Source organism: Ostrea edulis, chromosome 6, assembly GCF_947568905.1.
Source record: "Ostrea edulis chromosome 6, xbOstEdul1.1, whole genome shotgun sequence".
Taxonomy (NCBI): domain Eukaryota; kingdom Metazoa; phylum Mollusca; class Bivalvia; order Ostreida; family Ostreidae; genus Ostrea; species Ostrea edulis.
The window spans coordinates 86,346,977-86,372,199 of NC_079169.1; the positions used below are offsets into that span (position 1 = coordinate 86,346,977).

The following is a 25,223-nucleotide window of genomic DNA, read 5'->3' on the forward strand; positions in this document are numbered from 1 at the left end:
GGTGCTAGCGCTTCAAATTACATCTGTTTGTAAAGAAGTGCTAAGGTCCACACCACTGCACCTTGAGCTGAGTGACTGCATAGAGGAGTTGATAAAATCAACTCCCAAAAATGAAACGATGACTCACTTAAATGACCAGGTACTGTACATACAAAAAAGAGCATAGACACTCTTCATTTGATTTCGTAAATGAAGAATACTTTAAAATCAACATAGCATAAAGGGGTAGACATATTTTGACTTATCATTCATCACTTCGAAATCAAAATAAGAAGCCTATGGATGTACACGTATCATTCCGGATTCCTATGGTTGGTTCATGTTAATCGAGGTTTAGGTGTTACGTTCATCATCCGGTTTGATTTTACGATTTATAACAATTTGTTTTCAGGACTGAGCTGTGGACACAGTTCGAGAGACTCAAAAATAACTTGAGCAAACCTAATATCTGTAAAAGTAAGTTTAAATCAAATTTAGAATTTTGATAATATGTTTTACGTTAAGCAGGATGGATTAGATACAATAAAAAACCGTACACTCTTTAGAGAAATATACAGGCACAGAGTTGTCGAAATTTTTAAATCACTGTCAGACATTCGGTCTGGTAGAGCTAAAGGTTCTGTCAGACCGTACAAAGTTTTTTCAGACCAGATACATGTACCTTGTATTGCACAGAAAGAAAGAAAAAGAACTGCACCAAAATGCCTTTTATTGTTTTAACAGAAATGCATCTTCCACTCATATCTAGCCAAATACGGTCAGTTTTCCAGTCAACTTGGAAGTCAGTAACACCACGGAAGACTTCGTAATTTTTTAAGTGGTCCAGGTTCAACATTTTTTTCTTTTTTTACGAAGTTGTTTGTTTTACATCACGTCAGGAATTTCCCCTCATATTGAGACAGCTGTGGGTGAAATACCACAAATTTAGACCTATGCTTTGTACTCTGACTCCAAGACCGTAGTAGTGAGGGTTCTTTAACGTGTTAAAACCTGCCGTGACATTGGAGGTCATATCCGAAAGACCTGTGACTCTCGCTGCTAAATGCCGAACGTTTGGCGAGCATATCTTTACATCTTAGATCTGACATGGCCATGGCACGAGCAGAACTCGAACTCACAACCTTCCAGTTATGAAACGAGCGCTCTACCACTGAGCTTTTTCTTCCTGGGTAGAGAACCTTTCACAAATTTGATCGGCCGTGTGGCCATGTTGTTTGAGTGACTTTCACTTGTGCATCCCGAACCCGAGCTCTAAAATAATCGGACCACAGCTGATATTTTCAAACGGTCATTTGGACCGACATTTTAGAGCAAGTTATCGGTCCAGGGAATTTTTTACCGGCCTTGCCGACAGGACCGACAGTTTTCGACAACTCTGCAGGCAGACTAGCCTAAATCTACAGATCTACATTGGTGTACGCTACGTATGTCTACTTCTTTTAAGGTATTCAATGTATAATGACCATACAATCTAATTAAAATTAGATCTTTGATCCGCTCAGCGATTGCATGAGCGGATCAAAGATCTAATTTTAATTAGATTGAATGACCATATTTCATATCTAATATGTCTTGCGGCGTGACCGTGTTTGAGGGTGAAGCGAAAAATATTGGCATTAGTATCTAGATCCATAACAGGACAAAAAATATCCCGAAATATTAGCACCTAACATGTGAGGACAGCTCAATCAAAGTATTCTAACGTTGGACATTTTTGATCTGCCTATTCATTGAACGCGGGAAACGCTATGCAACTGATGCAAACAGTGCATTGTGACGTCATATCAGCGTCAGTGTTTAGCAAATACACAAACAGAGGAAACGTTGTACAATTCGCGTTAATCAGGTAGTGATTATATATGATTAACTAAGAAAATAAGATTTACATGCTTTTATGGATTTTATGTAACATCTCAGAATGACGTGAACATGGGTACACGAGATTCAAAATGGAGAAATACATGTCCACGCGATAGTATTCGAATCGACGCCATTGGTACCAAAATTTTCAAGTTCCATAGGTATGGTTTAATTTTTCACTAGTTTTCTATATTTTCCTTTTAAACATGTATATATACGTGTTACCTATAGGGAGAGCTCTGCTCTCACGGCCCTTTGGGCCGGGTTAGGGTTTGGGCAGTGAGAGGGCTTTGCCCTCTAATAAATGGATGGTGGAATATTTGAAATCATGGTATCAATTTGAAGGGTTCATCAAATAAAAATAATCCACCATAGGAATTTTCAAAATTTTGTTTACTGCTTGATTTATTTCACCTAGAATTTAACATTGAAGTATATGGGAAAAGCATGTTTTATTACAATATTCTAAAAACAAATTATATTTTCATACTAATCTCTTGGTAGGAAGTTACATACACTTTCTTTTTATGAAAACATGAAATAAAATTGACCACACAAATCATTGACCACACACGTTTTTAGAAAATCAGATTTTTCTTATTTTTACAAAGGGCAGACAACTCTTCCAAAAAGTCTTAAGTGCAAAAAGGTCAGCTTCTATTCATTTACCAGTCATGTGAATTTCATCTGCTTCACTTTCATCACTGTTTAGCAATAAAGTTTTATGTTGATCTAAATCCTTCAAAATTGTTCATTATCCTTTCATTATACATGGAATACCTTAAGAGAATACTAAATCCCTATATGCATATCCCCATTTGTCATCGACCTGACAGATAAAAATGTATAGCGAAGGAGATCAGAGAGGCAAAAATGAAAAGTACTGGTATGCAGAACTAGGGTTACCAGAAATTCATATGAAATCTTGGTTTAACTTAATGGATACTGGAAATTTTACATTGACCAGTCTTCGACGTTAACCACAGTCTATGCGAAAGACGTCGGACCTGACCGATGTGCAGTGCCTCAGGTCCGACGCATCATTTTTTACACCGGACCGGAATGTCCGATGTCTCAGTGTCCAGTTTTGAGCTTTACTATTTTGATGCGGAGTCATTTAAATGTTTGTTATAAGTAAAAAATAGCACACAAATCCAAATACGTAAATGAATGTGATTAAAACCGCATGGACTGTCTAAAGTTAGTATTATACGGGAGGGATCCCTGGTATAGTATTACTAGTATAATAAATAAGATTCCCTTGGTTTTGCATTTTCACGTGTTTCACTTTTTTACATTAGGTTTTTCGGTCTGACAAAATTTGGTTCGGTCCGGTGTGTTCATTGATTACACAAGACCGAATGTCCTGTGTGGTCCAAAAAACTTTCGCATAGACTGTAACCAGTGGCCCGAGGCCAGTAAAATCGGGATCGGACTTCTTAAAATATTAAACCCTGGAGTCCGGTGGGCCTGTAAATGTTTTCTGATATGTTCTGTATATATTACAAATAAAGCGTGAGATTGACTCAGACTAAATGTCATGACTTAGTAGTCAAATTTCGCATAGAAAAATTATCAACCATGCTGCCTTTTCTGAAGTATAGGGAGGGGGCTCGTCCGGGAAATTCAAAACCACCCAAGCGTATTTCATAATCACAACCATCCGATAAAAAAACCCCCCAAAAAACTGTCGTACGAGGAGAAAAAAATGAAAATTCATGCCCCATTGGACCGAGGGCGGTGTTCGAAGTTAACCATAGACCGAGTCTATGTCAAATGGCACTGGTCTATGCCAACTGTAATTGAGATAGACCAAATTGTCTATGCCAATTTTCTAGATTTAAAGCAATAAAGTTATCCAAGAGGGCCTTGCATGGTCAGTCGACGTCTGATAAACATTATGAGGAAAGGATGATATTACAGAAATGGAAAGAAAATACACTTTCTAAGTATATTAGAAGTAAATGAAAATATTTTAAATTTGTGTTATTATTTTTTCAATGTTGTGGTCTATGCCAATTCGATGAGGTCTAAGTCATCTTATTTTGGCATAGACCTGTGGTCTATACCAAGTTTTAAACCAATTTCGAACACTGCGAGGGTAGGCCTTGGCTAACATTTAAGTGATTCTGGAGAAAACAAAATGTTTTGTACGTGGTGTATACAAAACAGAGTTGAACATGAGCTGCTGATGTATCTGCGAGATTAATCAGTCTATGCGAAAGACATCGGACCGTCGGACCTGACTGATGTGCAGTGTCTCAGGTCCGATGCATCATTTTTTACACCGGACCGGAATGTCCGATGTCTCAATGTCCGGTTTTGAGCTTTACTATCTTCATGCGGAGTTTGTTATAAGTAAAAAAAATAGCACACATCCAAATACGTAAATGAATTGATTAAAACCGCATGGACTGTCTAAAGTATTATACAGGAGGGATTCCTGGTATAGTATTACTAGTATAATAAATAAGATTCCCTTGGTTTTGCATTTTCACGTGTTTCACTTTTTTACATTAGGTTTTTCGGTCTGACAAAATTTGGTTCGGTCCGGTGTGTTCATTGATTACACTGGACCGAATGTCCTGTGTGGTCCAAAAACTTTTGCATATACTGGATTAATATGTTGAAAAATAAGATAATCCTTTTAATGTCAGTTGTTCTCTAACTATGATCATCTTGACCTGTATTTTCCTACAGTAGAATAATAATCCTTTTAATGTCAGTTGTTCTCTAACTATGATCATCTTGACCTGTATTTTCCTACAGTAGAATAACTGTGCATGTGTCTATAGAGTAGAATCAGCAAATAACAAAAGGTCAAATTAGAAAAAAAACATTTTGGGCCTGCAAAATAGTGTTCGGGCTTGCACAATTATTATACTGTGAGGCCCGAAGGGCCTGTGCTTTACAAAGTTTTTCGTGAAGACTGCATTGATTATCTATGTTTAGTAAAATTTAATTTATCATTGCAACACGATCTACAAATGCTACACCAAACTCTTGTCATGATATTGTCAACAAACTTCAGTTCCATAGTTATAGTAATTCTATTCATAGTTTTCCATATATTCTTGCATATATACATGTACACTTTCTTTGTTGAAAGAGAGTTTTCTTCCCTGTGAGAGGTATAGAAAATGCAAAGTTCAATTGATAGGTTCATGAATAGCATCTATGCATAGATCATCTATAATGTTGAAGAGCAGTTGAACTCATTTAATTTTGCATTCGTAATAATGAGATAAAAATGTAAATGTGATATTTTTAATTGATCTCTTTTTGCTAAAGATACCATGACGCGTCACTCCAGGAATTGTACGGCGGGAACAGTATACTCGTACCACGAACGACAGAAGGACACAAGTCAGTCAGGCTATGGTTCAAAGAAGTCCAGACTCGGTAAAGACTCCATTAAGGTGTGTTCACAGGGATGTATAATGTCTTTCAAACAGTTTTATTATTAAAACAGAGTAGTTTTTTTATTAGCTCACCTGAGCTGAAAGCTCAAGCGAGCTTTTCTGGTCACCCATTGTCCATCATCCGTCTGTACACTTCACATTTTTTACTTCTTCTCCAGAACCGCTGAGCCATTTTCAACCAAACTTGGCAAAAAGTATCCTTGGGTGAAGGGCTTTCAAGTTGGACCATGTCCCCTTCAAAGGGAGATAATCACAAAAATACAAAAATAGGATGGGGTCATTTAAGAATCTTCTCAAGAACCACTAGGCCAGAAGAGCTGAAATTTACATGAAAGCATTCTGACATAAGGCAAATTTAAGTTTGTTAAAACCATGACTCCCAGGAGTAGGTTGGGACCACAATAGGGGATAAAATTTAATTGCGAATATATAAGGAAAATCTTTAAAAATCTTCTTGTGAAGAACCACTGGGCTAGGAAAGTACAAATGTACATAAAAGCTTTCTGACATAGTGCAGATTCAAGGTTGTTAAAATCATGGCCCCTGGGGGTAGGATGGGGCCACAATAGGGGATCAAAGTTTTACATACAAATATATAGAGAAAATCTTTAAAAATCTTCTTCTCAAAAACCACTGAGCCAGAAAAGCTGAGATTTACAAGAAAGCTTTCTGACATACTAGTGCAGATTCAAGTTTGTTAAAATCATCGCCCCCCGGGGGTCGGTTGGGGCCACAATAGGGAATGAAAGTTTTACATGCTAATATACAGAGAAAATCTTCTCAAGAACCACTGAGCCAGAAGAGCTGAAACTTACTTGAAAGCATTCCGACATAGTGCAGATTCAAGTTTGTTGAAATCATAGCCCCCGGGGGTAGGTTGAGGCCACAATAGGGGATCAAAATTTTACATTCTAATATATAGAGAAAATCTTTAAAAATCTTCCCAAGAACCACAGAGCCAGAAGAGCTGAAACTTACTTGAAAGCATTCTGACATAGTGCAGATTCAGGTTTGTTAAAATCCTGGCCTCCGGGGGCAGGTTAGGGCCACAATAGGGGATCAAAATTTTAGGTACAAATATATACTAGGGAAAATCTTTTAAAAATCTTCTTCTGGAGAACCACTGGTCCAGGACCAGAAAAGTTTACATTTGCTTGAAAGCTTCCTGACATAGTGCAGGTTCAAGTTTGTCAAAATTATGGCCCCTGGGGGTAGGTTGGGGCCACAATAGGTATGAAAGTTTACATGCAAATCTATATAGGGAACCCCTTTAAATATAGGCCAAGGTGACTCAGGTGAGCAATGTGGCCCATGAACCTCTTGCTAATTGTACTTTTCATAAGATTATGATTTCCAAATGGAGTTTAGAAGTGGTCTTATCCCCCTTCCTTTCTAAAAAATAAGGGCTCATTTTTTTTAAAACACCTGATTCTTGCATGTGGGACATTTTGATAATTTTACCAGTCTGAACAATGAAAATGTTATTTTCTGTCAAATTACTGATGAAAATTAATATCATATGGTGTATGATATAATGCTGTCTTAATTTGTGTTTGAACATTGGCAGGATTTTGACTGTTGCAATCTTACACTACAACCTTGCCGAAACCCAGTTGTAACGTAAGTACTTGGGGGGGGGGGGGGGGGGGGGGGGGGGGGGGGGGGGAGATTCCGTATTTAAAAATATGTATATGGGTGTAAGTATCAAAATTACTAGTATCGGTATACTATTCTTTGAAAATATTTCTTCAAAATCTATAATAGCTTCATAGTAGACACAGAAAAAATGTCCTTTTTACATATTTAGTATTCTAATTATTGCATGAAGAAAAAACCCAGACAAGGAATGCTATGAACATTATTATGTAGCAAATGAATCATTATTCATACAAGTACCTGTATGTTGTGTAAGACATTTACCAGACTTCTTTTTCACGGATTGCAGACAAGAAGGCTATCTCTATGACAAAGAAGCTATTCTAGAATATATTCTGAAGCAGAAAAAGGAAATTGCTCGTAAACAGAAAGAATATGAAAAACAGAAGAACAGAGAAAAGGTACCGTCAAAATTACACAAGGGTGTACACACTGTAATGTGTCAGGGTTTGCATGGTAAATTACAAGATATGATAATGATGATGTCAGTAGGATTGAAAAAAGTGCACCTCTCTCATCACAAGTTTATACAATGTGGGTAGTGTGGCAGAAATACAGCTATTTTTATACAGTATGTTATGATTAATGTTCTATGTGAAAAGATCAGTACAAGACATTAAAGACATACTGTATTGACTATATTTCAATTCATTTTGGTACAAAATATCACAGAATATCATGAATATACAACTAAAAGGATTGAATCCTGTCGCATAATTCCAGCGCTACGCAATTCATGTAAGTGACAAGGCATACATATGGTATTAACTATCGAAGGATGGTCCAAGCTTATATAAGATTGATACATATACAAGATTTTTCCCAAAGTCCCAAAGAGGTCCTTATGTCTTTATGTAAAGCTCCCTCACATTATTATTTTGATTGCTAAGTAAAAGGTCATATCTGCTTGTCACATGCAAAAATATAAGTCAGTTTTAGAATGAGCAGTGTCAGTAGAGACAAGTCAAATTATTCTGTCAATATTTTACACCTAGACAGCATCAGAGTTTGGTTTAGATGGATAATGTGTTCAATTATGAAATACACTTTTTCTTGTAATTTTAAATTTCATTATGTAAACTCCCAAAATAGTTTTAAAAAAAATAAAATAAGTGTTTGAAAAGTTATCTGAAACAAAATGCTGTGCCAACTATTTTTCATTTTAGTACACAATTGTAGAATATTGTTAGCTCTTCTGAGCCGAAGGCTCAAAGAGCTAATCATATAACCATATGTCTTGCGTGCGGTGTGCGTCAACTTTTTGGAAAAAGGGCTATATCTTAAGAACCCCTTGGCCAATTTTTGTCAAATTTGTCACAGGGTATCCTTGGCCCAAGGGCTTTTATTTGTACTAAAACTAGGGTTGTGACCCTTTAACAAGGGGAGATAATTAGGAAAATGCAAACAAAATAGTGGTTGCTAAAAAATCTTCTGAAGAACCACTGGGCAAATTATCACCAAACTTATGCATAAGGATGAGGATAGGTTGTAAATGAAAAATTGTTCAAGGCATCACCCTGGGGCAAAGGGTGTGGTCTCAAGGTCACTTCAAAGTTGACCTTAAATTTTGTTTTGTTAAAACTTTGATATTTTGCTTAGTATAAGGACTAGGATCATCAAATTTTGTCAGTTGATGCATCTTATGTCCTAATATCATGTTGTCTCAAAAGTAGGTCATGGTGAACTACTTTTTGAATTTCGCAGGTTATTATTAAATGGATTTTGATGCATATCTTGGACACTTTTGAGCCTATGATCATCAAAAGTTGTCAGTTGATGGATCATGGGACCTTGAAGTGTGTCATGTAAAAAGTATCTCACCATGACCTATTTTCTGAATTTTATGGCTAATCATTAATGAATACATTTTAGGTTGTTATTTCAGATAGTGAGAGGTTTAGAATCATCAAACCTTGTAAGTTGATGTGTCTAGAGGCCTCGAAACATATGTATAAAAAAAGTAGGTCACAGTGACCTACTTTTCGAATTTTGCAGACATTCAAATTTCTCATTTTCAATTTTAGATGCATATTTTGGACACTATGAAAGCTAGGATCATCAAACTTTGTCAATTGATGCATCTTTAGTCTTCATAGTTTGTTGACCAAAAAGTAGGTCACCATGACCCACTTTTGGAATTTGACGGCTATATTTGAATATTTCAGATACTATTTGACTTACAATCATCAAACTTTGTAGGTTGATGAGTCTTGAGTCTTCAGAGTCTGTCGATCAAAAAGTAGGTCATTGTGACCTACTTTTGGAATTTGACGTTGATATCTGAATATTTCAGATACTATTTGACTTCAATTATCAAACGTTGTCAGTTGATGCATCTTGAGTCTTTGGAGTGTGTCGACCAAAAAATAGGTCACTGTGGCCTTATTTTGGAATTTGATGGCTATATTTAAATACCAGTTGACTTGTCAGTTGATGCATCTTGAGTCTTCAGTGTGTCAACCAAAAGTAGGTCACCGTGACCTACTTTTGGACAGTTACATTTAAATTTTCAGGTACTATTTGACTTAACATCATCAAACTTTGTTAACTGATGAATCTTGGTTAGTGAGAACTTTTGCCTGTTCTACAATGTACCAGAAGAGTGATTCTAGGTCCATGGGCTTCTTGTTATACATATTCTAATGTATGTATTTTTTATAATGATTATTTATCAAACATCTTAGAACAAGACTAATTAACACACCCTAAACGATCATGCTATATTTATAGGTTATAGACTTTGTATGGGAAAATATGAAGACCGAGTTTTTTGGTGCGTAAGCTCGGTCCGTCCGCGACTAAAAACGAGGTCGTCATATTTTCCCATACGAAGTCTATAACCTTTTTATTATATACTTTCAATTTCATTTAGAAACTAACAATAATTTTATTTTTAACAATTTCTTTATTGGTTTAACTGAGTAAAGATGAAAAACATGAAAAAATTTAAAATTAACGGCATAGTAATTTACTTGTGTATTGATTGTGACGTAATGTTTGCGAGCCGGAATGTTTCCGGGCATATATCATGTGATATATGCCCGCAAACTTTTAAAGAAAAAAGAAGAGATGAAATTGAAAGTATATAATAATTGTAAGTACCTTTACCTGTAGAAGTGAAATGAAATGACAAATAACTGACCACTTATCGATTTATGGAGAGTAGTGATGAAACGATTGTCGCCGACAATCGATTGTCAATCGTTTTAGGCTCTTCAATTCCGATTATTGATTCTATTTTTCATAATCGATTGTCGGCTGTATACTAATTAATATCTAATCGGAGATTCATCTGACTGTTAATGGCTACATTTTTTTTAAAATTCTGTCTTACAGGAAGAACTTGCGGAGTTGGCTAAAGCTGAAAACGAGGCAAAGAAAAATGAATTCATGAAGGCAAATTCTCAAGCTCCAGTTGCTAAACAGATGGGTGAGTGGATTGTATATATTTTATGTTCCAAGGAAACATATCAAATATTTTACAGATAAGATACCATTCCTTGAATGTGGTTGTTTTACATTTGGAGAAACACAGGAAGCAGTATCTATATTGATGATTAGTCTGATGGGGAGTTGATATGGAATTTATGGAATTTTTTATGTATATCTATAGACATACACACAAATTCAAAATTTTGATCCTCGAGCAACAAGAGACACAGAAATACTGGACATCCATATGATATATGCCAAATACAGTTGTGTATGCAAATAAATCAGACAGTTTTAGACCTGTAATGAATGAAAACCATCTGGTATTTTTTTCCATACAGAACTGTATGAGACTTATATTGTACTTAAAACATTTTCTCTTTGAATTTTGAAGGCAGTTAATAATTATAACAAAGTACAAAATTGTTTAATGGCCACATCGAAGCATTCTTTAAATTTCATTTGTTGATTTACTTGAGATATTACAATACTACAACAACACAAAACAAAACAACAACAACAAAAAGACACAAAATATGGCCATTGAAGCATTTCTTTCAACGATACAGGCTTTAATGAAAACTACTCAGCATGTGGGAATCAGCTACAATGTAATAGGTATTTAAAGTGGTAAGCTCAGTTTGAGAGTTGGGAGGGAATTTTCCTTACTCAAAACATGTATAGAGATGAAAGCAATGCATTGGGTTAGGATACAGAAAATCTAGTGAGTGATATTTTCATTGAGTTATGATAGAGAAAATCTTGTGAATGATATTTCCATTGAGTTAGTGAGTGATATTTTTTGTAATAGATGTGAATTTTGAATAACATGTTGTTAACATATATGAAACATCAAGAAAGTGGGAAACAGATGCATTTTATTTAAGGCTATCCAAAGGTTGTATTATTTATCCTCAAATACTGTTGTACATACAATGTGTACATATAGAGTAAGAGTTGTCTTTCAGATACATACATGTCTTTCTGAATTCAAGATACCTAAGTAGCATTGTGTTGTGATTTTTTTATGACATACTTCATTCTACTTCTGGGATATAATTTACATTTGTTTGTGGAAACTGATGATGAGGAAGTCAAAACAGTATATGCTTTTGTATGACTTCTCGTGGAACAGTCAAACTGTTGTGCAGAGGTAGACAGAGAGCTGAGAGCAAGTTTTCTAGTCCTTTCTCCCCTACCAAGGGACAACATTTGACTGGTACCCCCAGAAGCTATACAGTAACTGTTTTATCATGTAAACTGCTATGTATTTTTCAATTCTGTAATTAATAAGAAACATGCAAGAATTCAGTATTTCTTTTAATCTAATCTTATAACAATATTTACAGCAATTTGTTATTTCTTTTTTGTAAAACTTCCAGTAAATCGTTCTCAGTGATATTACCAAGCTTGAAAGTGAAAGAAAAAGCAACATCTTGATGCCTGAACATCACTGAAACACTTAAAGCGACTGATTCACTATTTCCTTCCATTTTTTTCCCTTCACTTTTAACGACCGAAATCTACTGTCTAATGTGTGTAAAAGGTTTCACAAATTTTTTTTTATAAATTATCACAGCAGCTCATTTTAGAGAGTTTATTATTTGTTTTGTAAACAAAGATTGCATTATGTTTTTTATGAATTTTTCAAAAGAAATGGATATCGATCCAAGTTTATTATATTTATCACATTTCAAACATTCTTTAGGTAAAATGTGTAATCTAAGTTAGATTTGTGACTGTGTAAAATTAGGATCCTTTAAATCACAAAATTAACAGTGTCATCCCGCTGGATTGTTTGTAAAGATAAAAAGACTCTCATCTTTGTTTATATAATGCAGAGTTAAGGCTCAATTATTGCTCTCATCCTTGAATTCAGAAGGTCAGAATTTTGTCTGTTTACATTAAATGAGTTATATTTTTAATGTTTAACACCAAAAATTAAAAAAAAAAATTTAAAAACCGTGAACCAGTCCATTTAAACCATGTAACAATGAATTCTGTGAACAAGAAACAGTTGGAATATATAATGATATGAAAAATCATAACCAAAATTAGGGAAATAATAAGAAATAACTAAATACATTTGTATAGTAGGTTTTGTAATAGTGCAAACTTTTCCAGTGCATGTTAATTTTATTATCACACGTACGTACTGGTACATGAAAAGTAGATTTATCTAAGGCCAATTTGACTAAATTAGTAGATTATCATCTGGGGTCACAAAAAATATGGGAAGGGTGGAAGGATTTTATTTTTTTATTTTTATTTTCCGAGAAAAAAAATAATGACAAAAGGCATCACACAAAGTGTTAATCAAGTTAACAGTCAAAGAATCCTTGGTAGAAGATATAAAACCAATATTCTGTGACTGAAATCATTCACTCATGTAGTTTGTTTGAAATTGTAATTTTTGCGAAAATAAAAAAAATCGGGACAGGCCCTTTTTTGAGGAGCGGGCAGGGATGATAATTATCAATTAATTTTAATTGGCCTAACTGATATTTCATTCTACAGGAGATGGGCCATCTACTTCAAGTATTAGCAATATGCAAGAGGGTAAAAACAAAGATCTTCCAAGCTTTTGGATCCCGTCCATGACCCCAGCAGCAAATGCCACGAAAATGGACAGACCTGTGAGTAGTTTAAAAATTGGAGCAGCACTAAAACAGATACTGAGCAAGTGCAGCACCTCTCTACTGTGCGGACATTTTGTAACTTGCAAATGTCAGAAATCCTTTGCAAAATATGTCCAGAGTTTGAACCTGAATCATTTTAGAATTTCACAAGAAGTGGGTTTTATTTTTTTTTTTTTTATTTTTTTTTTTTTTTTATTATACATCTATTACTTTGAAAAATTTATAAGATACTCCTAGGTAATTTTCTGAATTCAATTTATAGCATTTGTGGGGTTAGCAGGACAAATATTGGGAGGGGGAGGGGCAAAATTTCAAGAAATTTGTGCAATCTTTAAAACATTCTTTAAATGGGAGTACATGTATCTACTTGTAAATGTCTGCCTGTAAAATTCTTTGCCAGGCATTCAGGCCCCCAAGGGATGGCTTCATTGGTTTTAGTGAAAATGCATTATTTATTCAAGATTTTTCTTTGCTACATGTACATTGAAAAACCAGACCCAGAACATTCTAATGATAAGCATGAAGACATAGAGTTACAAAAATTGCTAGTGAAAATATTTAAAGTTTAATCTTCTGTATTTTCTAACATTTATCACAAAAATGGCTACAAAGGTACAAAGAGACTGGAGGGTTTTAGTAATGTTTTGAAATTCATGGGCCCTAGGTCAAGGGCAAAGGTCATAAGGTGGGGCTATATTTACCATATACTGATATGCTATTTGAGTCATAATGCTGAAGTGGAGGTATGTCAAAAGCATATAAATGGCACAAATATTCCTTAAGACTGTGTGACACAAGATGGATTTGAACCTACGGTGTAGATTATTTCACCAAGGTCAAGGTCACTATGAAAACATTGGACATAGATCCTTTGGACACAACTTAGTGATAAAGAAACATTAGAAATTCATTGTACAAAAGTTGCTTATGACCATAAAGTGTGATGTGACCTTGGATTCAGGTCAGTTGATCAATGACAAGGTAAAAATGTTAATGATATTTTATCTAGCTCATAACTTTGTAATGGATAAAGAGTAGAAACCTAGAGTCATTGTGTGTTAGTCAGGTGACTGTTCCAAGTGGGCCTCTTGTAATATTGATTTCTGAATTTTAGGATGAAAAAGTCCGATGTCCCATGAGTGGAAAACCAATCAAACTAAAAGACCTGTTTCCAGTTCATTTTACTCCCATCAAAGACCGTGATGACAAAACAGCTTTAATTGCAAAACAGGTAAATATTTCTTTCTTCCTGTAAGTGAGTTAGTCAGTTTTGAATGTCAGAGGATGATAAATTAGTTTAGTAGAAATAATTATTTGTAGTACATGAGTGCTCCAAATATAATATTTCATTTATATATTGAGGGTGTGTGAAAAGCTGCAACATAATTCATGGGGGCCAATGTTCAGGGGTATAGCCAAAATATACTGATTTGTTGGAATGTAATTCTTTGGGTAATTTCAGTCCTAAAACCATTCCACACTAACTGGTTAATCAATGGACACTCACGAAAATATCACAGAAAAGTAACACAATTAAAGGCACTTCCCATCGGGTTGGACGGTAAATTGGTTATAAATAATTGTGACAGTGTCTGTATTCAAATACATATGTAAATATATAATTATGTTGATAGTGTGACAAATAAATCATGATGTCAATGGATACCTAATACAATCGGGATCAAAAAGTTTCTGGTTTAAAAAAGAAACTTAAAATTGTGTGATCAATGCATGTGAGAATCACTTTTGCTGTTGTGGTTTTTAGAAGATAATTACTTTGTAAATATTTTATTCGATAGATGATTATAAGTGATGCAAGCTTTGAACAAATTATTTGAAAGTTGGAGATATTATTAGGTACTACTATTAAAACTTAACACAGAGCGAATTAGAATTTTTGCCTTTCTGGAGTTATCCCCTTTGATAATGCAGTAAATAGCCAAATGTTTGGTTTCTTAACAACTTGAGATCCGTCTTTAATTGGATTATTTGAACAAAATTTGAGTTAGTTTTATCAATCTAGAGTTAGAATAAGTTTGAATATGTGAACTCATTTTGGAGATTTTGTGTTTTGATTGTTATCCATGTTGACCAAGTAATTTTTTTTTTACTAAGATCACTAAAATATTTCTAAAGTTCCACATCTTAACATTTTAATAAAAGTCTCAGAGTCTTTTGATATTGAATACAGAATATTTTTCTTCCTTTAATATCTCTCTGGTCTTATGGATATGAAATATTGACCAGTTCGCATTACTTTTCTGTAATATGGGATTTCGGAACTATAAAATTTTGGAACTCTTCAGAAAAAGAAGTCCCCCCCCCCCCCCCCTATTTGTGTCACTTGGGCAACTCTTGTACATGTATACAAATTAGTGATGCTAAAGATGACTCATTTCTGATACATATTGAAATATCAGCCTGATTGAAGATTATTTTTCAGAATGTCGTAAACAAATACCCTAGTATTAAAAAGAAATTTATCAGATTAAATTTTTGATGTTTGGTAGCGAATACATAATATAAAAATTCACAGTACTGTTTATTTTGTATGCCGTATGTAGATATTTACTTAGCGAGATTTTCTCTGGTCATTACAACAACTGACCGCTATGAAATGATACAAGTTTTTGATGTATCAAAACTAATCCCAATTTATGCATCAAATTGATCTCCAGGCATGTACATGTAGCTCCCTACCCCATTTTTGCCCCCCCCCCCCCCCCCCCCCCAGGTTTTCTTGACATGTGACATACCGGGTACTTATAATGTGACAAATTTTTCTCTCGGTTTGCTCCCCACCCAACAACTTTGAAAAACAATGCAAAGTACCTAGACTCACTGAATCTGATGATATTGAATATGCACTTATTTCACGAAAAGTTGTCCAAGTTAACGCAGAAAATGTGATCTCGATTGACATACTAAATATTAAAACCTCGACGGAATTGGAGATGAAATAATGGTTTCGATATCCTGTATTAATGTTTTTATTAAACGCAGGTTATCATAGCTCACCTGGATATAGATGTACAAGTCTTAGTGGTACTCCTCATAACGCTTGAGATTGGTTATGGTGCCAACAAGGTGTACTTTTGAATGTTTTGATAGGTGTTTCATCATCTTAACATAAACAGATAAACTTGTGTGTTGTTGCTATGATTTCATAATTAATGGTAGCTAACAAGTCTGAGAGTCAGATGCTATTTTGAAAAAAAGATGAAATGGGGATGCCCAAGTTTGAGATATTTGGGCACACCTAAATTTTCAGGTCAAATTTGATTTGAAATAATGAATTCCCAGAGACTCCAATGATGTATACAGGGTTATTTTCTGCCCTTCGATCTTCATTTGGTACTGATTTTGCCCCCATCTTAAATTATTCCAGACAAAGTTGTGTTAAAAGAAAGATAAGAGAGTAAACACTCACTTTCATCAGTCTTAAAATTCACCCACTGACAACGAGGATGAAAGGGGCCAAAATAAAATGGTATCGAATATATTTCCCTGTACCTAGTTGTTATGTAGAAGATATTTGTATTTGTCAGTATGGATACACCCAAGTCTTACAATAGAAATCTAGGAGCTCTACACTATGGTACATTGTAATTTCCCCATTATGTTGATGAGAGCTGCATGCAGTCTTCGCAGACTCATATTATGCAATAGACACTAAGTCTTTTGATTTTTAGGTTTACACATTTTTGGGTTTACTAATTCTGATTGTGGTATTTCCAAATCGAATGACGAAGAAGGTATTGAATAATTCTGTTTCTTTTGGAATTTCCTAAATCAATCAATATAGTTCACAAGTGAATAGAGAAAATTTGTTCTATAATGAGTTGATTTATCAGTGATAAGGAAAATGGCACTCTTGGGTAGAATATTTAGGTTATATAGGGACTCTGTGATGAAAATATGCAACCCTGAGATTGAGAATTTTAATGGATGCATGAAAATGAAGACTGATGCAGGATACACATACTATGAATCTTTCAATGAATTTCCCTGTCTCTGTATCTTACAATGAATTTCCCTGTCTCTGTATCTTACAATGAATTTCCCTGTCTCTGTATCTTACAATGAATTTCCCTGTCTCTGTATCTTTCCCTAACAAATGTGTAGAAGTTTTTGTGATAATTAATTTTTGCTTTGAGTCAGTATTCCAAATTTCCCAAAGAAATTACAAAAAGTATACATAAATGCATCATTGCAAATCACACCTATTGTCTCTGTTATTTGAGGTAGGGTAGGTGCTACCAGACTCGGTAATCATGACTAGCGACAATGACATAAATGTGTGTGGTAGAGTATTAGATTATACAATGTATCAGGGAACTCCTATTCTTATTTTTCTTGATTTACAAAATGTGCTATAAGTACTACATGTACATGCAGTATTATTCATTCTTTCTGTCTACAAATGCTCATTTAATTTGTTGGAGTTCTAGTTTGGAAATTATGTTCTATTACTTTACATTTTCAGCTCACTTTGCAAGGGGAAATAATTATCAATTTCTTAAAATAGGTTGAGGTACATGTAATTCAAAAATCTTCTTTTCAAGAACCACAGGACCAGAAAAGACAAAACTTATGTGAAAGCTTTTTGTGCACTACACTTTTAAAGAGATGTAAGCTTCCTTATAGAGTGTAGTGTACAAAAATAAATGGGGGAAAGGAGGGGGGGGGGGATACTGATTCAACAGGATGAGGTCAAACACACACACGCACGCACACGAACACACACACACACACACAATTATACAGAAATTGAGAATTGAGAGACCAGTACTAATGATAATTTTCTAACAAAAAAGAATAATTAAATATGAGAATGAAAATGGCATATATACGTACAATGTAACATACATAAGAATTATGGAAATTTTAAGTTTGATAAATGGGACACAACATAGGATGACCCAGCTTACAGCATGACTAAATATAGAGTGACAAACTTAGCAGGTAAACAAATAAACTTCCAAGTGATAGAGATAAACAAGTGAAAAACAGCTGATAAATGTAAACATGTTGATAACTAAGATTATACATGTACCTTCGTTGGGGTTTAACATTTTAGTCCAATTCAAAACTTTTATTGTTTCAATCAAAACTTTTAATGTTTTGGTCCAATTAAAACATTTTATGTTTTAGTCAAATCAAAACTTTTAATGTTTCATGCAGTCAAATCAAAACTTTAAACATTTTAGTCCAATCATTGCAATCAAAACTTTTGATGTTTGAGTTCCCAGAATTTATCTTTTCCATAATCTATTTTGATATGCTATAATTGCATAGAGGTGGTAGGAGTATGTACTGAAAATTAATATATTGTGTCAACAGAAATTGTGCAGGGAATAATTGAGATTATTAATGGGCATAATAAGCATTAAGATAAATGAGAAAAGGAAATACTTAATGAGCATCGATCAGGTTTAATGTTGTCAGTGCCACTGAGAAACAGCTGGAATGTAAATCTTAATAAAGAGAACAGCAAGCAGCATAATACAATGTGTTGTCATGCTAATTCCTTGAAGAATTGTAAATATTTCCAGAATAAGAAAAGATCAGTCATTTTTTGTAGAATGAGTCTTTTGTTGATCTAAATGAATTGTGTTTATAAAAGTACATTGTACTAGGACCATCATATGAATCTGTAGGTTACAACTATTTACATGTAGAATGCATTACCTGTAAAAGTGTGAAGTGTTTGATTCGCCATGTGTAGTTCGTTGCACAAATATTATGATCTCAGCAATGTGCAGTAAAGTACATATACTTTGTATTTACATACATTTACCTCAGATTCACAAAATACTGTCAGTTGGTTACTTCCATGTTGCCAAATTTTACGATTCATTATAAAGTTCCGATTGTGATCGTTTTAATTTCATGATGTACAGTTAAATCTATTTCTTCAGATTTTTCGCCACCAATCTCAGTTATTGGCGAGATATAGGCAGTCACTTTGTCTCTTAAATGCTCATAAGTGACTTTTGATTGAAAAAACTCATGAACAGTTATGTGTTTGTGTTGTTGAGTAATTAGTTCATTTTAAGGCAGTCATTAGAGAGTTAAAATCTCTTGTTTTAAACTGGGTGAGAAACGTCAGACTGGGGATGAAGCCCCCAAATTCTCCAACTTTGCTGTACTTTATACACATTGATGATGGTGACAAAACCAAGATTACAAATCTCTGTAAATAAAAAAAATCCAAAAAAAAAAAAAAAAAATTTATTTTGTCCAACCCATGCATGTACATCAAAAAGAAAATGACCTAAATATGACAGCTACTCATCTAAGATTTTACTTTATTCACTATGGTTTTAAGTTTGCAGAAAAATGATCTTGAACATTGTGTTTGTTTTGCAATCTCTAGTCCTTCTATTCTGTAATTTTTTCAGGCCAGGTTTGTTTGCGCAGTAACAAATGATGTCCTAGGGAACTCTGTGCCATGTGCTGTGTTAAAAACATCGTAAGTCTTTAAACAAAATTCATGAAGCCGATTCCAAACAACATATACTACAGTATCATGAAAAGTTCTTGGTTTTTTATGACAAACTATACTAATTTATACTTATCATCTGCTAAGTAATTGTAAGAAAAATGTTTCATTTACAGTACATTGGATAGAGACTGAGTATTCTAATTTTTAGTTCACCAGAGCCACAGGCTCAAGTGAGCTTTTCTGATCAAAATTTGTCTGTTGACAGCATTGTTGGCATTTTCACAATTTCATCTTCTCTGGAACCACTGGACCAATTTCAACCAAACTTTGCACAGAGTATTCTTGGATGAAGGGTATTTAAGTTTATTCAAATGAAGGGTCATCTCCCCTTGCAAGGACAAGATAAAACTCTATTAAATATGGTGAAGTATTCTGACATAATGAAGAGTCAAGTTTGTGCAAATCATGGCCCCATGGGTAGGGTGTGGTTGCAATGTGGGATTAAAGTGCTACGTGGGGATATACTATTGTGTATAAGAATAATCTTCTTCTCAAGAACCGCAGGGCCATGGTTAGTCATATTAATATGTAAGAATCTTCAGGAAGACTTAGTGTAGATTCAAGTTTGTTCAAACCATGCCTACTGTGTCCACTGGAAGGGGGGGGGGGGGGGGGGGGGGGGGCACAATAGGAGAACAAAGTTTTATATTGAATATATAGCCTTATTAGGTAAAAAAGTTGTAAAAATATTTATTAGTTATAAAAACATGCAGGCGTAACCAGGAAGTGATTAGTTATGTAAACATGCAGGCATAACCAGGAATTGATTAGTTATGTAAAAATGCAGGCATTACCAGGATTGATTGATTGATTGTATCTTGTTTAACGTCTCTCTCGAAAAAATTTCACTCACATAAGGACATCACCAAGACCGGTGAAGGGCTTCAAATTTAGGCCTTCGCTCGACGCTTACAGCCATTGAGCAGTGAGGGTTCTTTAGCGTGCCACACCCACTGTGACACGGGACATCCCGTTTTTAAGGTCATCTCTCAGGACCGGTGACATTCACACCTGATACCGAGTGTTTTTGCGATGGAACTGTCACTTCCTGTTTTAATGACTTAGGTTTGTCATGACCAGGATTCGAACCCCGGCCTTCTGCATGCGTGGTGAACGCTTTAACATTTAGACCACTGCGGTGGCATTACCAGGAAGTGAAGTTACTGCAGATTCAAGTTTCTTCAAATCTTGAGCTGGGGTAGAATGGGGCCCCAATTGGAAAGTTTTATATAAGAAGATGTTGGAGAAAACCTTTTAACTTTTCTTTCAAAAGCAGCAGGACTAGAATTAGTCATATTTATTAGTGAGCATCTTTAGATAGTGCAAATTCAAGTTTGATCAAATCAATGCCCCTGAGCTAGGATTGGACCACAATATGTACATGTATTTAAAGTCTCATATGGGAATTTTTAATACATGGGCAAAATTTGAAAATCTTCTTCAGAACAACAGAGTGATGAGTAGCATGCAGTCGTCCTCAGGTAGTGTAGATTCAGGTTTGTTTGAACCATGGTCCTGGGAGGTTGGTTGGGACCACAATAAGGATAAAAATTTTACACAGGAATTTATATTAAAAATATCTTGAAAATCTTCAAAAGAACTACTGGCCATGATTAGCCACTTTGATATGCAAGCATCCCAATGTATTGCAGATTCATATTTGATGAAATCATGGCACATGGGATTAGGGTAGGGCTAAGACAGGGATTAAAATTTTACATGAGAATATATAATTATAGGAAATTTTAAAAATTCTTTTCAAGAGTCACAAATCATATTAGTATGCAAACATTCCCAATTTGTGTGGATTCAGGTTTTTTTTTCTTTCAAATTGCGGACTTTGGGACTTATAAGATAATATAGTAAAAAAATATTCTTTCAAAAATATTCTTCTCCAGAGCAGAAAGACTATGTTAGTAATATTGATGTATCTCTTTGATGTGTTAATTCAAATTCAGTGAAGTCATATGATTGTAGGGCTAGGTCATAAATTCTTCATGGGATAAAAAGGGTAAAATATAAAGTGAACAGCAGTGTCAATGTGACTCAGACAAGCATTGTGGCATGTTGGCCTCTTTTAAAAAGTTCTAGACATAATGATACTTTAAACACCAACATCATTATATACACATGTTAGATTTTTCAGCCTGGTATTTTGTATTTATCTGTAGGGGGAGTGTGGTAACTCTTGACTGTGTAGAAAAGCTTTTGAAGAAAGACATGCTTGATCCGATAAACAACAAACTCATGAAGGACTCTGACATCATTCAGCTAAAGGTTTGGCTTTTACAAATTAAATTAGAGCTGATTTTTTGGTTTACTTGATGAGATCAATGTGAGAGACTGAAGAGGCTGAAGGGAGTAGCAGAGGCATTGATGACAAGCCTAATTCCAATCCTTAAGCAATCTACAGAGTACAACACACTTACCAAAATGTAGTTGTTATGGCAACTTACTGACATATCTAGATAAAATTATGTAACTTGTTCTAATTACATTTACTAAATGATTGTTTTCATCATATATATAATGTAAATTATATCATGTATATTTCATCTTGATGAAAATTGTTAGTTTGTCAATTATGTGTTCACCAGTTCTAATGTGATATCTTAATACTTATAAATTTACTAGAAGAAACCCCTGTCAATTTATATTACATGTACAAACTAAAAAATACTTTACAATGGGCTCTGCAAGATCTTATTCCCAAGAAATGCTTTTTTCCCTCCTATTTTAAAGAATAATGCATTGCTTTATGTTTTACTGATAAACTGAAATTATCACTTTAGTGACTATTAAAAAAACTATTGAATGAATTACATAGAGCAGATTTTGGTCAGCTTTTGACAGGCCCCCTGTGAAAACCCAGTAACAGTATTATATCTTTTTTTATTAAAGGTTACAGCATCATATATCAAAGTAATTTTTAGAAGGAATCATCACTTATGAATAAAACTTTGTGATTAGTTTGTCTTTATTTTTCAGGGAGCATCTGGATTTTCTGGATCTGGACATCAACTGGAGGTCAAGAAGGACGGAGCTGCAATCATGGCCTAGTTCTGTTTGTAGCTGGAGTGTGAGGACTATGCTGTAGTGTAAGATGTGACAAAGGAGAGGCTACCATTTCTGTATTCTTCACTTTACATTAATTCTGTGGAGTCAAAATGAGGTTTTATATAGTTGTTCTGGACAAACCAATTTGCATTACCTTGTATGCATTTTAGACATGCATATGTATATGGCAATTCATGGGGTTTGTCAATCAAACAAACTTCGTAATTAGTAATTACCTACTTAATTTACCGCCAGCTATAATTACCACCTCACCTTGAAAATGTGGGGGAACTCTAGGAATCTCATTGTCCATTATTCTACTTTCTGTCATCACATTCCTTGTAACATGATATATCAAATATATCGTACATATGTTGTTGAAGACACCTAGAGATAGTGGGATCATGAGGTCAAGGTCACAACAAAGCTTTGTATGTTGACTATACATGTATTTTCTTTGTCAAAATATCAGTTCACTGTTGAAAAGTCTTCAACATAGACCTTTCACATTTCCAACATACATGTACATGTAGGTAGTTCAACGAAATTATAGAAGAAAGACATATACATACTTTGTGGTCTAAGGTCAAGGTCACAGGAGACCTGCAATTTAAGATTGATATTGTATCATTATGACAATATTTTGAAATGTATTCAACATACAGCTTTAATATGATACAGAAAATTAGTAACTGTTGTTTATCAAAGGAAGCTGCCTAATAAAGTGGCTGTATGTGGATTTGGTATCACTTTCATTGTGACAGCAATATCTGGAACAGTTTACAGCAATATCTGGAACAGTTTACAGCAATATCTGGAACAGTTTTCAACAAAAAGCTTTATCATTAGAGGAAGACACCAATAGGTAGTTTGGTCTTAAGGTCAAGGTTACAGCAGACCTTCCCATTATGTTTACTACAACATTTGACATGTGACGTTCTCTGCAGGGCTTTCAGTGACTGAGTCAGTTTTCTGGTTAATTCTTAGGAATGGTGTGGATGGCCAGTTTTGTTGAATTGTTTGAATTTATGATGAACATGCATAAAATGATATTTTTGAAAGGTTTATGATACTGTTTCTGATGGAAACAATATTGTGTCTTAGTCTGTTATATTAAGTATATAGGAGGTTCTGCTGAAAGGAATTAACATTTAATTTAATTGTTTTATGTTATCACAACAGCATATATGTCAACATTAGTATTGAAGAGAAAAATTGCAAACTCAGTTCTGTATGCAAGTAAATATAAACACTTAACAAAAGGATGTTTAGAAATTTGTAGTGAAAATTTCACAATTACTGTGTGGTAAATATTTTTCATTTCATAGACAAAATTTAAGGATATTAAATGTTCTATATCTATATAGCTGAATTTGTTACATTAATTTCATGTAAGCCTTTGAAACAAAGTGTGACATGTTGATGTGGGTAATTTTTGTCAAATGTTTGTAAATAAATAAATTCTTATCGAACTCTTTTTCTTTTTCTATTTACTTATACAAAAAAGGCATTATCTGTTTACAGACAATACTATTACATCAATTTACATGTACCATTTCTTCTAACTGAAACTGACAGGGCTTGTGTGTTTCATTTCTCTTCTTTCTAAGTACATGTATCAGATTTCCAACTTGAAATCTAGCATTTTTCACAGTGCTAAGACAGCCGCAGCTACATGCATTTGCAATCGGAACTATTCTGTCATCTTCTGATTAGTCCCCTGCTGATGAATTTGAAGGGTGTTTAGGTTTGTGTTCTGTCTTATGCACTTTTTTCTCTGTTATTGCAAACATTTATTTCATATTTGATACATTGCTTTGCCATAAAAAGTTACAGAACAAGTGTAAATATTGTTTCGGTCCGTTGATTTTTATGCCCCCGAGATTGAAGATTGGGGGGCATATTGTTTTTGTCCTGTCTGTCATTCTGTCATAAACTTTAACCTTGCTAATAACTTTTGAACAGTAAGTGATAGAGCTTGATATTTCACAGGAGTATTCCTTTTGACAAGACCTTTCCATGGGTACCAACATTTTTTACCCCGTGACCTTGACTTTGGAGTTTGACCTACTTTTTGAAAACTTTAACCTTGCTAATAACTTTTGAACTATAAGTGATAGAGATTTGATATTTCACATGAGTATTCCTTGTTACAAGACCTTTCCGTTGGTAATGAACCTTTTGACCTTGACATTTGACCTACTTTTTTTTTTCTTTTTTTTTTTTACATTGGTCATAACTTCTAAATGGTAAATATTAGAGCTTTCATGTTGTACATGAGCATTTCTTTTGACAAGATCTTTCTACTGGTACCAAGATATTTGCCCTTGTGACCTCGGCCATCTTCAGAATTGGCCATTATTGGGGGCATTTGTGTTTCACAAACACATCTTGTTCACTATGTCATTGCCCTTGAACTTAGAAAAATAGTGTGAATTATCAGATTCCAGACTTTTTTGTTGTGCTTGCAAATTTTCTTTTCATATGTGGTACATTGCTTTGCCATAACATATTGCAAATCAAGTTTTAATTTTGTGATTTTTAGCTGAATTACGGCCCTTAGACTTCGAAAAATAGTGTGGATTATCAGTTTTTTTGACTTTTTGTTGTTGTGCTTGCCGATATTCATATAATAATTGGTACATTTTT

At 34.3% G+C, this 25,223-nt stretch overlaps 1 protein-coding gene across 2 annotated transcripts; it reads left to right on the forward strand.

Annotated features, from left to right (window-relative positions):
- Positions 1-330: 330 nt before the first annotated feature.
- On the forward strand, positions 331-24,051 carry LOC125646318 (nitric oxide synthase-interacting protein-like). 2 transcript variants are annotated; one of them, XM_048872549.2, is made up of 11 exons: positions 364-456; positions 1,918-2,021; positions 5,152-5,279; positions 6,850-6,902; positions 7,228-7,339; positions 10,275-10,368; positions 12,888-13,006; positions 14,124-14,240; positions 19,414-19,484; positions 21,689-21,794; positions 22,506-24,051. In XM_048872549.2, the coding sequence occupies exons 3-11, from the start codon at positions 5,157-5,159 to the stop codon at positions 22,575-22,577; spliced, it is 867 nt and encodes a 288-aa protein (XP_048728506.1). In that variant the 5' UTR covers positions 364-456; positions 1,918-2,021; positions 5,152-5,156; the 3' UTR covers positions 22,578-24,051. The 2 variants fall into 2 exon arrangements, with proteins under 2 accessions (XP_048728507.1, XP_048728506.1); XM_048872550.2 differs by lacking the exon at positions 1,918-2,021 and having other exon boundaries at positions 331-456.
- Positions 24,052-25,223: the final 1,172 nt, after the last annotated feature.

Excerpts from the sequence above, each read along its gene's own strand:
- LOC125646318 (XM_048872550.2), top strand. The coding sequence starts at position 5,157 with ATGACGCGTCACTCCAGGAATTGTACGGCGGGAACAGTATACTCGTAC. Across the intron at positions 7,340-10,274 it reads AACAGAAGAACAGAGAAAAG|GAAGAACTTGCGGAGTTGGC; the intron begins GTACCGTCAAAA and ends TCTGTCTTACAG. Across the intron at positions 14,241-19,413 it reads CAGCTTTAATTGCAAAACAG|GCCAGGTTTGTTTGCGCAGT; the intron begins GTAAATATTTCT and ends TAATTTTTTCAG.